The sequence below is a fragment of the Zonotrichia leucophrys genome, chromosome 7 (assembly GCF_028769735.1).
Source record: "Zonotrichia leucophrys gambelii isolate GWCS_2022_RI chromosome 7, RI_Zleu_2.0, whole genome shotgun sequence".
Taxonomy (NCBI): Eukaryota; Metazoa; Chordata; class Aves; order Passeriformes; family Passerellidae; genus Zonotrichia; species Zonotrichia leucophrys.
In genome coordinates this window covers 34,566,825-34,582,144 of record NC_088177.1, presented here as the reverse complement: position 1 = coordinate 34,582,144, position 15,320 = coordinate 34,566,825, and the positions used below count along the sequence as shown (strand labels likewise).

Below are 15,320 nucleotides of genomic sequence, written 5' to 3'. Positions count from 1 at the left end.
CCAAATCTGGGCTAAGGACCTATGATCAGGCTGCGTGCCTGATCCTGTGACCCTCACACAGACCCACCTTCCCAGGAAATCAACAGGACATGAGTTTCCATGCTGGGCTGGGTAGATGATGCACTTTCTGAAATGCAGTCTCTGTATTTAGTGTGGGACACTGAACGATGACAGCCCTAACGAGAACCTGACGGAGAGAGTGCTGCAGGACGCTCAGCGCCTGTTCCTGATGAACGACGTGGTGCAGCCAGTGACCGTGGATCCCTACGTGACTCAGGACAGCATTCGCTTCTCCAAACTGGTGGTTGATATTGTTCAGGGGAAGGACACCCTCTACCATGTCATGTATATTGGAACAGGTAAGAGCATGAGGGCTTCCAACAGTTCCTCCTGCTTGCTTGTAGACCTAGCAGGCGTGGGAGCCCAGTTGGGAAGTCCTTACACAGTTGCCATTCAATATGATTTTGGTACAAAACTTCCTGGAAGTTTTTTGTCTGAGTAAATTAAAAGCAGAATGGAGGACTTGAGGCGGAGTCCCAAGTGATCAGACTAAAAATCTCCATTGTGTTTTAAAAGAACAATAACATTTTCTCCCTCTAATAAAAACACATTTCAACTAATCAGGCTAATAAATAACAGTGGGGAAGAGCAGAGGTGGCTGGAATGCTCATGTGGTTTCATGCATGTCAGTTGCCTCTCAGTGCTATGACAGACCCGTCTCTAAATAAGCAGTAATAATGCATAACCTCCAGGCTTGCCCAGGGACTTAATTGTGTCTTTCTTTGCACTTTCATGGCCCTACTGATGTATGGCTCCCAGTGCTTTTGGGAATGGGCCTGCACTGAAGTTTAAGGCAGATAGGGAAGCAGAGTGCTTTTTTTTGTGGGAGCATAGCAAGCCAGTGGTAGAATTAAGTGGATGATTTAGGCTCTTGATTTTGACTTCCATCCACTAATTAGCAGAACATGTTGCCTCTTCTGAAAAGCACAGGTATCTTGGATAAGTGAAAATGCTGAAGAAGGACAAAGTGTTATAAATGGTTGTCTTAGCCCATAGTAATACTAATGATAGAGGTTAAATTAAATAGTTTGATTAATCAGAGCATATGGCCAGCCTCATGGGTATAATGTTGTTATCCTCTGCAGCAGAAGCTTTGACTTTAGAATAAGATGGATAGCTTCTGTAAGTGTTCATTTAATCCCACATCTGAATGCAGAGTCATTGCCTTATTCTCATGTTTAGGAGAACAGACCTTCAGGACTGTGTTATAATTTATCTAACTTTTACCACCACTTGTTTCAAAAGTGATCATCTTGGTTTATTATTTATATGTTCTAGCAACACTCCCAGTATGGGAACTCCATGAGCATTGACTATGTTGAGAAGATTGTACTTAAATGGAAATACAACATGATTCTGCCAATATGATATCTTGATATTTAAAATGAGGGGTCCAGGCTACAAAGCCTTTACAGAAAATTGGAATACTTCCTGCCTTATATCATTAGTGTAGAAAGGTCCAATGCCATAACCTTAACTACTTACTCATGCTTGCTTTGTGGCCCTGGTTAGTGGTGGCTGAAGAGTAAGATCTGTTGAAAATGTTTAAACCTGTGAAATGCTTCAGTAGAGGCAGCCCTGAGCACAAACTCAGTCCTGAGACTAACTGAGCCCAAACTTTTGTCTTGTTCCACATGTAAGTGAAAGGGAAATTTCACATGGGTCCAACTCCAACATTATAAATTGCTGAGCTTTGGCACCAGTGCAGAAGTTACTGGAACAGAAAGATTAAGTTTCATGAACCATCCGGATGACAGTCCTCTTGGGGGTTTCAATGAAAAGTGGTGTGCATTAATCTCCCACAGCTTAGCAGATCTTTAAATTGTTTATCTAAGAGCACTGTGAGCACAAACATGTATGTTTCTGTGTATGCACTCCTCATGCCATAACATCCCCTTGTCAAGCTGGCTTCTTCCAGGAAGAGGATCAATTAGGTCCGCGACCCATGCAGTCATTATGGAGGCCTCAGAGATTTCCAGCAGGGCTGCTGCATCTGTTGTCATTTGTCATGACATCAAATCACACTGATCTGCTCCATAAACCAATAGAAATACAGACTAAAGGCACCAGAAATGATTCTTGCCATCCTGGGTCACCTTGCTCTGTAACTCTCTGGTAACGGGACCAGACTCCTCTGCCTCAGTGCTCCAACTGGGAAAAACTGCCAGGTGTTCACTGTCCAGATGGTTCACATCCTTCTGAATTCCCATTTAAGTGCATTCTCAGGTGGTTTCTGCTGAGGATTGTAACGATGTAGCTGGAGCTCTCTACCAAGGGCAGCAGGTGACCCAGAACTAGGTTAAACCAGCTCTGTAAAGGTGATACTAATATTTCCCTCTTTAGGTAGGTATGAAATGAAGCCACTGCCTCTAAAATTTACTTGTGCCTTGTTTCTTGTTCTATTAGAGTATGGCACCATCCTGAAGGCCCTTTCTACTACCAACAGGAGTCTGAGGAGTTGTTATTTAGAGGAAATGCAGATCCTCCCTGATGGACAACAGGAAGCAATCAAGAGTCTCCAAATCCTACACAGCGACAGGTCGCTCTTTGTGGGTCTAAATAATGGAGTGTTAAAAATTCCTTTGGAGAGATGCTCCATGTACAGAACAGAAGGGTAAGTAAATTTACAGCTCTAATAGATCCCTGCTGGAGTGCATCTCCTTACAGATACATGCATAACAGGAGCAATGAGGATAAGAAATATAAGCTTTTCTTTTTTTGGTAAATGTTAATTACTCCTCTTCAGAAATTAATCATATGTTTACCAAGTAAGGGTTTACAATATTTACTTCTATTTTTGTGGGGTTTTTTAAACATCATATTATAGTGTTGCTTTTATTAAGTCCATGTGTTTTCCTGGTGGTTCTTATTGGCAGTATGGCTGAGGGTTTTTGAATTTGGGTTGCAGCCAGCCTTTCCTTGCTTATCAGAGTGATCACCTCTCAAACATAGGATTAGGCAGGGCTGGGCTCTGTGGCAACTTGTTATTGCTTTTGGAAATCAATAGTTCATCTCAACTATGTGTGACACTTCTTACACCTGGATAGATTCTGTGCCTCAATTGTACCTTATAAAGGGAGTAGGAAAAAGGACTTTTTCTAATTGTCTGCCTTGGCTCAAGAGCAGTCTTCCACACAGGACTGTAGAAGGTTTTTGCATCCAAATGGTGCCTTTCCATTTAAGCAGGTGAAAGTGTGATAGCAGCTGTTTGAGACAGATGCTGAAATATTCTCACTGGGTGCTGTGGGCATTTACTTGTTTACATCTCTTGAAAATTCTTTTCCTTCTCCTCTCATGCTTCTGCCTTGCTTCTGTGAGAGTTTTGTAGTTTTGTGTGAAACTGATGTCCTCTGTGCTAGACAAGAGGAAAGATTTTGTTAGCAGCATTTAAACAGATTCCCTCTTCCATGGCCTACTTCAAGATGTCCCTGTTCTCCTGCCAAAAAAGCTGATATAGAAAATGTCACCATAACTTTATTTTCAACAAGTAGAGTTTATCCATCAGCTTGTCTAAATCCATGCATGTCTAAAACAGACGGACACAAAAGTGTTTAGTAAGAGAAAAAAGCCACAGCTGGAAAATGCCATCCTGTCCTTAGCCCTTAAAAGCAGAGATTTTAAAAGGTAGAACATAACAGCTGTCCTTTTCAGGCTGTCCTGTAGACTCAGTCTGAGAATATTTATGTGTGTATACATATATATGATCCAGTTTCAAGATAAATGAGTTCTTCCTTTCCTTTTCCCTTCCTAATCTTGAGTTCAGCTTTCCAGTAATTTATAGATACTGTCCTATTTTCAGCCTGCCCAAGTACTTTGTATGACACTTCCATTAAAATTCAAATGTTGGAGGTTTGCTGAATTGCCTTAAAATGGGGCAAGCTAGAAAAAAGAAGTGACTGGAGAGCAGACAGGTGGGTTATCTCACAGGACCACCACATTTAGGTCCTGAAGGCTGCAGAGCAGCCTTGTATAAGCTTATCCCAGCAAAACAAAAACCTGTCCTCACAGAGGTTCCCTTGCTTGCTGGTGACCAAAAGCAGCCTCAGTTTTATGCACTGTATGGCGCTGAGTCCCAGCTGAAATCACTGGGAAGTTTGTGTACTAGTGCTGTTTTTCTTGTAAAACAAACTTCCTGGAAGCAATTTTGAGTGAAATGAGAAAAGAGCCCAGTTCTTCAGGCTTGGGAGACTCAAATTTTGCCTCCATTGACTAGTTTCATGATAGAAATCACCATCTGGGCAATAGCAAGGTACATGCGATAGGTCCTGATGGCATGGTGGGGTGTGATATGGGAGGCCAGAATTTGCTGAATTTGGGTGCTGACCATTTAGTGTTCTTGTGTACGTTGCAAACCATCCTTTGCTCTGTCGGTGAGTCTTGTGCATTTGGAAAAAGGAAGGAAAAAAAAAAGAAAACGCAGGAAAGCCAAGAAATGCCATCATTTATTTATTTGTTTGAGAGAATATTTATGATATTATTAGTACATTTTAGACTTAGAGTTTTCCTTTTTTTTTTCTTTTTGTCTAGGAAATTTTCAACTGCAAATTTTTCAGCTGCAGGTGTTGGAGCCCTTCCCCCCCTTAGCATCCTGGCTATGTAGGTGATAAGTCAATTTGACCTCCTTTGTATTTCTTTCAATCCTGAACAGTATCAAGAAGGATATTTTAATTTCCTCCAGTGCATTCCACCTGGCACTTCTCCTGGGCTGTGATTTATTGCTTATTGTTGTGTCTATATTTAATACCCGCCAATATTCAGCCTCTATGGGTAGAAGGGCTCCCGCCCCTACAATACTCCCTGCTTACTTTTTTGTTGTGCTGTGACTTCGTGACTGGCCTCCTTGAAAAGCTCTGGTTTCAGCAGCTTTTATAATGCAATTGTTGTGGTGGGGCGGCTCGGGAAGCTTGGAGGTGATGGAGAGAATTTGTGCCTCCCAGGCAGGAATACCACATTGTTTGTTGTAGGCTCTGCCTTCTCTTATCAGGAAACTTTTCAGCCTTTTAGACCCTGGGGGCTGATGTGGGTTTATGATTGCTGATACAGAGCTGTTGCCTTCAACCTGCCTTCCTCCTCCTCCTCCTCCTCCTCCTCCTCCTCCCTGGAACAGCAATCGTATCGAGAGAAAATTGACCCTAGCATTGATCTCGACCAGGGATCTTTGCTGCTCTGCTGCTTTAAAACCTCGGGGCTTGCTACCGAGGCTCAGAATTGGGGCAGAGGGAAAAACAGCAGCAAACGGAAGAGATGGAAAGGGATAAGGATTTCTGCCATCTCCTTTACTGTTTGTTTATTGACACGGCACCAATTTAATCTCTTAAATGGTGACCAGTAAGTCAGCCCCGTGTCTTGATGTAGTGGGTGTCTGAGCAGTGTTTTGTGTGTGCCCACTGACCTGTCTCAGTCTGTCTTTTCAGAACAGCCACTCTTAGCAACAGGGACACAGGAAGACATCTGTAATGTCAGCTGCCCAAATTTACAGGCTGGACTTGGCTGCAGGGACCTTCCCTTGTTTGTGTGTGCTCCTGGTGTTTGTCTTTCCTGCTCTCCTGAGTGCTGCGTTCCCCACTCACTGGAGACTCTTAGGAAGATGTCCAACATGAGCAAAACCTACAAGCCCCTTGAATATGCAGAATGTTTTGAAGGTTGCTTTGCTGGGTGGTTTGCCTGTGCTTGCTGCTGAATTTTGCATGGCTTTGAAATCTTTGTAACTTCCCTGCAATTTTCAAATGAGCTTCGATTTTTTTTTACTTCAAGTTGCCCCCAAGCTTTAGTGGGGAATATTTGAAGAACCAGTACTGCAGCCTTATCACTGACACCGCTGTATCTTTAGAATGTGCCTGAACAAAATCCCAAATCTGAATTTCAGAGCTGAGGACCTCAGATCTGCAGCATTATTTTCAGGTGGGATGTATTTGTAAGGCATAGTTTAGAAATTTTTTCAAAGGCTGAGGTGCAGTTATGCATTTTTAGAATTGCAATCTGACAGATAGGAAAATGAAGCTGGTTGTTACAAGGAATAGTTTAGGATCTCTTTCTGTTGACTCTTTGCAGCATCAGAACCATGGGCCTCTGAGCACACAGAAACCCTGAGGTGGGCCACAGATTTTGACTGCACATTTAAATGAGGAAAAGAAAATGTTTGGAAATAAGACCAGACAGCCTCTTGAATACCCACCCCTTCTCCTCTCCCTGTCCCAAGCAGTTTATTTTAATGCACTTTATTTTGATATTCATTTCTTCCTCTTTCTCCTTCCATATTATTTTTTTATGCATAAAACTTGCAGTTAACATGATGCAGGTTGCAGTTTTGGATGTACAGAGTGGTTCTGGGGATAGTTTAGCTCTCCCTGCTGTGCTGTGGGCATCTCCCAGGTTGTGGCAGTGCCACCTCAGGTTACCTTCAGGCCACTGTGGATCCTCCTGCTTCCAGAGCCAGGCCCTCTTGCATGCAGCTATGACATGCTCTAACCTGAACCCTTGTCTGCTTTTTGACCCGATTGCAGGAATTTGCTCTTGAGTGATGGTGAGATTTTGCCCTCTTGCTTGGCCTAAATTCTTCTGAACATCCCCTCCAGCCATGGTACTTAATGCAAAGCTGGCAGAAATGACTCAGCTGACAAGGACTCTTATTTGCTGACTTGATATCTGTGAGAGAAGCACAGCTCACCTCTAAATAGCTCTGGGCCAGTGATCACACAAACTAAGTACATATAGGTAACTCCTGAAATGGCTCCAGGGAGTTTTTGGAAGAAAAGGGTCAGCAGCTACACTAAAGAAGCAGGGAGTTTTCTGCCCTCTTTGTCTCTCTCCAAAGTGGAACTGTAGCTCCAAGCACAATCACTGTACCACCTCCACCTTTGAGGGCTTTGAGAAATCACATGGAGGATTGCTTTGGAGTTTAATGTTGCATTATTCTTTTATTTTTTTAAGCCTTATATGATGCAAAATTCTCTGTAACAAAGGAGTGAAGTACTTAAATGTAGGATTCTAAAACCTGAATTACAGGATTACTATATTTCAGGACTAAAGCTATTGGGGAATTTAGTTTGGAGAAATAACATAGTCTGGGAAGAGGTATAAAAATTTTCCAGTTTGGGGGAAGGATTTAATTGAATACAATCCTCTGACTTCTTCATCAGAATGATGATAGCTCCTTGAAGGACAAACAATGAACTATTGTTGGGTAAAAAGAAAAATGTTTAAAAAGGTGGGGGAGGAAACAACAGGGACACTTGTTCAGTGGAGCCCAGCATCCAGCAGATCGCTGAGGCGACACTGATGGCCAGATTGTTCATCAGAGATCTTGAAAATCCAATACTTCTTTCTTAGCTGAGGCTGTTGAAAATCTGGCCCAGATTTTGTTTTGAAGATCTTCTGCCTGAGAGTTTAAAAAAAATATTCAGCACATTGAATATCCGTTTAAAAATAGAGGCAAAAGGAAAGGTAACAGACTACAAAAATGTTGTGATAAAGCTTAATCATTAATTTCCATCTGTTCTGGCTGATATGGCTTCTCCACAATTAAGGGAATTAGCTAATTATTGTATCACCAATAATGCTGAAAAGCTTTGGAAGACTTCATAGGCAGAAAGGAGAGTGCTCAGCCCAATGTTTTGTCATCCTCAGTATCCAATAATACATCAGAATAAATCACTAAACATCTGGTTTGACATTCTGGTTGCATTTAAGAAAATAGCAAGACTCCCACTGACAGAGAATGAAGACATCAAACAGAACCATGATCACTAAAGCTCTTGGAAAGAATGAAGTTTGTAGATGAAATGGATCTGTGTTCTTTAAATAGAAGTACAAAATTATACCATTTTCTCTATCCTGACAACACATTTGCATCTGCTGTAGCAGGCAATTACTCCCATTTTCTTTAATGTAGCTGTTTATATATGTAAAGTTAAGTGCATCCATACAATTTGCAGGATATGGACCTCCAAGGTTTGAAGGGATGGTAAGGTCTAAGGAACGTGGCTTTCAGAATAGCAGTCAAAGAGCTTCACTTGAATGGTCTGGGAAAGGGATGTGTCTGAAATTGGAAATAAAAAGCAGACAAGGATAAGCAGTGAGCTGGTGAGCTGGGGCATGTTTCCTGTAAGATGCCAGAGAGATTGGTTTTCAGTTTCATCTTATTTGACATTATCTTTAATGGCATGGAAGAAAGAAAATAGCATACTTTGTAGATGGCATTTAAGTATGAAGGAATCACAAATAACAGTGAGGAGAGAAATGCAGTGCAAGGCCAGCAGGGAAAGCAGCAAGAGGCTGAGTTTGAGGAATAAGCCTGTGCTGAGATTTCTGGTGCATGTGTTGCAGAAAAAGAGACAGGATACAAAATAGGAAGGCGCTAATTCATCTGCTCCTAACCAGATGAATTATTAGAGTTTTTCTCATTTCTACTAAATATTCAAACCAATGACATGTATTATATTAATTTTAAGCAGCCTGTGCACTTTTAGGCTCCCACTTTTAGTTCTGAAGTCTGGAAATGACCCTTAGTGAACAGAAGGGGAATTTAGCAGTAGCTGGAGTCCAGAGTAATATGATTGCTGAAACAGACAGTGGTCACTTCAGAAGAAGCAAATAAAATCAGCTGATTTCAGGACTCACTTCCTTTTGTCTCCTTCCTATCATGACTAGGTTGCCAACTCGTTTTGGGTTTGCCAGGAGGGAGGACACAGGTTGAACATGCCAGGGCTTTTGTTTGCTCCCTACTTTTAAAGCATCCTGCCAACAGGACTTAGGAACAGTTTAGTGTACAGATCCTTTTACCTCTAGGAGCTCGGCTGTAGGCCAGCTCAGATCAATGCTGTCTAAAAGTCATTACCATCTGATGCCTGCTAGGTGGGCTGTGTGAAATTACTTTCAACACAGTGGCAACTGACAGGAAAGCATGTCGTTTTCTTGGAATATGTTATGTTAGGATGACATCAATGCTATTGTTATACAAACAAGATTAATAACTAAAGCTACTAGCAAGCCCCAGGGCAGATATCCATTGCATCTGTCAATTCTTGCCATTTGCTACTATTTTGTCATAAGATTTGTATTCTAGGCAATGGTCACATTCAGTAACGTGGCTCCTGATGAAAGGATCTGCAGTCGTACTGCTGCTGTGGCTGGTTTTCTTCTTGTCTCAAGCTTCAGGCAGAATTTGCAGGGCAAAACACAAATGTGTCCAATGTTAATACTGAGTTAATGTATTGCTACAGATGCATCATTAACTTTTTATCAGGAGATGTGCTGTTTTACCTGTTTGGGGAAGAGGAAGTATCTGGAGTCAGAGCAAATTTGGTTTTGCTGGCTTCAGTTTAAAACTGAACTACATATAAATACATAAAATATGTATGGGTTATCAAAAAATGTAATATTGTACAGTTTGTTATCTTCTATCAAAATACTGAGTATTGTAGAACTATTGGAACACTCCAGTCTGCAAGAGGTAAAGCTGGATTTCAAGAATATCCATTTACTTAAGTGATGTTCTCTTGTTAAAAAAAGGAATGAACATTGTTTGATGGTGTTATTATGATTACATGGGAAGAAGCACTGGAGAATATGTAGCAGAACCATTTTGGCCCTTATACAGTGTTAAAATATCCCTGCATTAGAAGGCAGATGTGTTTGATCCTCAGGCTGTAATGGATGGTCTAATATTTATTTGACTTTTCCAAGATACATTAATCTACAAAGGCTCTATCCAGTTTAATCTGCATCTTGTTGAGCAGAAAATAATTACCCAGATCTTAACAAAATCCTACTTTCACAAAGGAGCTCCTTGAATATGGATTACTTTGTGCAGCCTAGGTGACAACTGTAGGCTATTTTCAGGTTTCTTTATCATCATTCACACTGCTTTCTAAGTTTTCTGCCTTTGCATTTTTCTTTCCCATCCTGAGTTCCCACTTTAGTGTAACTTGTGTTCTTAAATCATCAGCGTCTTGCAGAGGCTGCATAAAGCACCTGTCTGCCTCTCATGCAGTGGATTTGCTCTTGCCTAAGCCACCCTTTGCCTGTCTCCACCCACACCACCAAACTCCAGCAGTTTGCACACAGAGATCTCAGATCTGCAGCCACAGAGCAGAAGCACAGGAGCAGAGCACGTCTTAATGTGACAGCTGCCTCCAGACACTGACTGACACAGGGCAGAGACAGGGAGTAACACTTGAGTGCACTGATCTGCCCAAGCTGCCTTTCCAAAAGGATGCCTGGTCCCCTCTGCCTCTTCCCATATGGCAGCCCTGGGGAGCATGTTTTCTTAAGGCTCAAAAGCCTGCTGAGGCTTGGAAACGGTGGTGCTCTGCAACCCCGACAAACATGCCCTGCATTCAGGAATTCCTTCTGGCTATTCCTTTCATTAGGACTTCAATAGTATCTGAGTTTTCTTGTGGATGAATGATCCTGTCACTGGTAGTCAGAGACCCTCTGTACTTTTGTTTTTATTAGAGGTCAGTTTTGTTTGGCACAGTGACAAGAGTTTCTAAAAGTGTCCATGAAGGAACACTCCTTTTCTTTTTTTTTTTTTTTACTAATCTGTTTTACTAATGTAAACATAAATCCAGATTTAATCAGAGATGGCATTAATCTTCATGTTTGAATAAATGGAATGTTGTTTTATTTCACAGCTTTGAAAATAAAAATAAATTCCTATCCAATAAAGAAGTCAGTGTTGCTAGAAGATGATGGAATGGGATGTCAGAAAGTAAGAAATGGAATAGTTGTGTAGCTTGTGCGAGGCCATAATCTATAAACCTCAATCGATTAAAGTGATATTGAAAATGGTAGGCCAGAAGGTGAACTCTTGCTAGAGTTTCCCTGATGTGGAAAAGAAAATGAGATGAAACTGCCTGAAAATCCTCTGTCTGTGCACTGCTTTTTTTTAATAAATAACATGTGTTTGACTCATAAATGGACTTCACTTTTGGAGGCTGCTTTACACCGTGGCTTTAATTTATTCATTCAAAACAAATCATGTGCAGAGGAGCAATCACTGATGCTAAGCATGTGTGGGTGATAAATGACACATACCCATTTCAGCTTCTCTGCCTCTGCATCCAGTATCACATGCCAAAATACCAAACCCTGTCTGTCCACATTAACATCAACTGTACCCCTCACAGCGGTGGTACCTGTGAGCTGCAGCATGCTCTTCCCAAGCTGGGCTCTGCTCCACAAATAGGCCTGTGAATTCCTTATGTAGCATGTGGCTGCTGGTCTTGAGGAAAGGGCAGTAACATCTGGCATGGAATATGTTATATTCACCGACTGAGAAATGAAGCTGCTACTTGACCAGCATCTGACTAAAGCAGCTCAGTTCCACTTGGCTTCTCTTCTTATGGGGAAAGATAATGAATTTGTACAGATCACTAACTCATTTCTGCAGTCTGAATTTTTAAAGGTATCAAAATTAGAAGGATTTTTAGAATGTCTGGTGCTTTTTTTTCCTTTTACAATCTTATTTTCTTAAACCACAATCATCCTTTTAGTTCTAATTTTTCTCTTTTCATGCCATCTGGCTTTGGGGAAGACAGAGGTCCACTCTTCCTTGCACAGGCAGTTGAGGTTGTCAGTAATTATGATTTGGTTGGCTGGAAGCTAATATGGTTATTTGTTTAGTTCATCCCCTCTGCAGGTTGCTTGCAATGGAACAGTAAGCTACCCTTGTCTGCCAAACACAGCCTCATGCTTACAACTAACTCAGCTAAAACCCCTTTATTGCTTGCAAAGGGCTGTTCCCTCACAGGTGACCATTCTAAGAGTGCAACAAGCCAGTGTGGAATTGGAACTCTGAGGTCTTATTTCCCAAAAGAGCAAGGGGCACTCCTGTGCTGCCCATGCTCCTGAGATGCTGAGCATGGATGAAGCTTGCTCAGTGCCTTGCAGGATCAGGGTTATAAATCCTGCACCAGTGGATGTGCCTCTGATGGACTGCCTGGTGATGCCCATGGGGTCTAAAGAACCAGGTACAGAGACAGTTCTTGTGTCTCCCTGACAAACGGGACCTTCACTGCAGGTTCCAAGCTCAAGAGTGAAAATGCAGAACTGTCTCCTGGTGCAGTGATGGTTTTGTGAGCAAACACAGTTTGGGAAGGAACTTCTCAGCCTTTGGGTCTAGAGCCTTGCCTCTGCACATCATCATGTCCTGCCATTCCATTCCTATTTGCTATTAGTCGTAAAAAAGGAGTGATAAAAAGTTAAATGAAAGAGAGGAAATGAAAACTGGGAGAGTAAGCACAACCTGGCAGATGAAAGGAGCAGAGTTCTTCGTTGTAAATATTTTGAATGAGTTTTGTGGCTCTTGGTACAAAATGGCATTTTTATGTGTCTTCTGTCTGGTAGTAAGAATGGGAAGAGGCTGTAGTAATTCTTTCTTTCCTTTGGTCTGTCAAAGCCTAACCTCTTGGGTCTGGTTCCATTGATTTGATGATTCATTTTCAGTCTAAAGTTTTAACTTTCAGGGAAAAATGACCAAAAGATGAGGTTGTCTAGACCCAGAGCAAATTAAAGTGGGAATGAAAAACTTTTTAAATACAGATGTTTAAGCTTTAATGAAGATTCTGAAAGAAGATGTCATTCAGGACATTACGAAAAAATGGATCTTGGGCAGCATTAGCATACTGGAAGCAGAAGCCCTTTTACAGCACATACCATTAGTGAATGCTCAGCACACTGGCTGTCAAAGACCATATGAAAACTCTTTTGAGTCATAGGTAAGAGTTTCCATTGACTTTAGTGATAGTGTCCCTGTTGCAGAGTCTTAATCCTTTGTGTTATCCCAGATCACTGCTGTAGAAATGATTGCAACAGCCAACAGCAGGGAGGCTTACAGCTCCCAAACAGCTGGCAGCAGGTGAGCTCTTAGGAGCAAGATCTTATTTTCATGCAAATGACCTTAGTAAGTGAGAATGAGGAACTGGAGGAAAAAAACACCTTGAATAGGAGACTCAAATGGAATTGTTTTTCAATTGAACTTTTCAGTGTATGTCTTTATGCCTCACACAAGGCATTTATTGTGAGGCAATGAATTAAAATGAATCACTATTGATATTAATGCCCTATAAAAATAAATCCAACCTCTTCCTATCAAAATAAATCCAACGTCTTAGATATCTGTCAGGAGGTTCTAAGTCCTCACTGAGTGTGAGGTTACTAGATGGCCAGAGGGAAACGGCATGGGCCATGAGGTGTAATCATCATCATCATCATCTTACTTTCACAAGCATCCCACTTAGTAGGATTTCATTAACTAAGTCATTAGCAGTAAGACAGTCAGTGTTAACCTGCTATGCTCAGGTAGTCTTCTGGGATAATGGGTTCCCCCTACCCCTGGGAATTGTGGTGGGAGACAACAGAATAGTGTCTCATTAGTTCCTTGAGTCATTCCCAGCCTGCTACTGAAGAGACTTAAGTGAAATGTTCCCTTTATGTACAATATAAAACCTGGGCAACCAAGCCAGTGGCAGAAGTCCCATTGCCTTTGAAACATCAGAATTTCATTGTTGTATGTAAACTCCTTTGTATCTTATTTCACAGTATTTACATATTGCCCTGCAAGACTGCAGGCCCTGTGGCCCCTGTGAGATTTTTCACCAGTATCATAATTCAAAATGGTATTTACATGTAAACATTTCAATTTATTTTGTGTTATGAGCACAGAGAAATGCTGTGATATCTTTGCATTTTCCACACCATGGTGCCTGATCTACTAAGAATGACAGTGTACTTCTGAAACATTTTGATTTGGATATGCATGTGTGCTTGCATATATTTGTCTTTTGGTATGTGTTTGCTGATGTGGTTTTATCTTTTAATGACATAAACAGGGATATATATATTTTAAAGATACTGTAAGGATATAAATTTGGCTGGCTTTTGAAGTGTTCACTGGAAGTATTTGCCAGAAATGTCATTTTCTTGCATTACATACATTGTAATGCTTTTCCTGCTTAAAAAGGGAGAAAAATGGACAAAATTTTGCCTAAGTAGATACATTTCTCCTTACCCCTAAGTGTATCACTGTCAGCTGATATAACAGGTTTCTCACCAGAGTTGAGGCAGATGAGTGTGCTCTGAGTCCTGAAGGGAGGCAGACAGCATAGCTATTTTGTTTTTAGATTTCAAATGGTTTTAAAGGCCTGCCATGAGATGAGAAGTCCTGGGCTGTGATGGTTGTTAAATTATAGAGTGTGCGTTCTGACAGCCCAGCAGAGCCCGGGCTGGGTGCAGGAACTCAGATGCAGCCAGCCACGGGCTGGTTCCCGAGCTGCCCACCACATGTGCCATGCCAGCATTTCCCAGTGCCCAGCACCATGGCCTGCTGTGCCAGCTTCCAGTGCCATGCACCCATGGTGCCCAGCACATGGCTGCCATGCCAGCATTTCGTGCCACCGCTGCCAGCTTTCCAGTGCCCATCCCCAGGGCCCCTGGCAGCCGTGCAGCTCGGCTGCTGATGGCTGTCAGCTGGGGGTCACAGCAGTGGCAGGGGAGCGTGGGCTGTGATTCAGTGAGAGCTCTGTGAGGGTTCCAGAGCCGGCTGCTCCCAGCCAAGAGCGGCCCATTAGCTCCATGACATACATTATGGCAGTGCCAGCAGAGTGGTCAGTGCCTAGCTGGGCTATGCTGCAGCCTGCAGAGTGGCTGAGAGCTGCAGCACAGAACATATGGAGATTATTTCCTGAATTTATGCAGCACATGTTTTCCTATAAATTAAATTCAGAGAAAATGTGTATCATAATAGGGTGATGCTCGCAACAGCCTTCCCCGTTATGAATTACAATGACCTCTCTCAACTCGCTGGGTGCCCAGTGAAATGGCTTCATGCATTTGGGAACAATAGTGTATGTGGTGTCAGGGTCTGAAAGCCTGACCAAAAGGCTCTCTGAAGAATAGCAGGACCTTCCCCCCTGCCTCCCCCTCCACTGGTTCTCTTTTTCTACCTTTTAGAAACTACCCAGTTTCCTCCTGAGGTGCCAACTTGTCACGGTGTGGGCAGATGCCCCAGGGTGTGCTCAGTATTGAACTGGGTGCTGTCCTTGCTGAGGGGCTGCTGCACAGCAAAGGCAGCTCTGGATGTGGCAGCAGCCCCCTTCGTGGGTGAGGCTGCCAAAACAGCAGGACAGGGGTCTTTAGCCAAAGTAATGAGCAAAGCAGCACATGTCCCTTCTGTGTCCTTGGACTGAGGATCCCAAGCCATTTTCTAGGTAAATATTTGATGTTCTGTTGCCTGGGGCTGGGATAAAATCATCTTTGCC

At 42.3% G+C, this 15,320-nt stretch overlaps 1 protein-coding gene across 6 annotated transcripts in view; it reads left to right on the top strand.

The window, feature by feature from the left end:
* The window catches only part of SEMA5B (semaphorin 5B), a 265,987-nt gene that overhangs the window by 206,113 nt on the left and 44,554 nt on the right, over positions 1-15,320 (top strand). For all 6 annotated transcript variants that reach the window (XM_064717685.1, XM_064717686.1, XM_064717683.1 and 3 more), the window contains 2 exons: positions 152-359; positions 2,467-2,674. In XM_064717685.1, the coding sequence (XP_064573755.1) occupies positions 152-359; positions 2,467-2,674 (416 nt within the window). The remainder of the gene's footprint in view (positions 1-151; positions 360-2,466; positions 2,675-15,320) is intronic.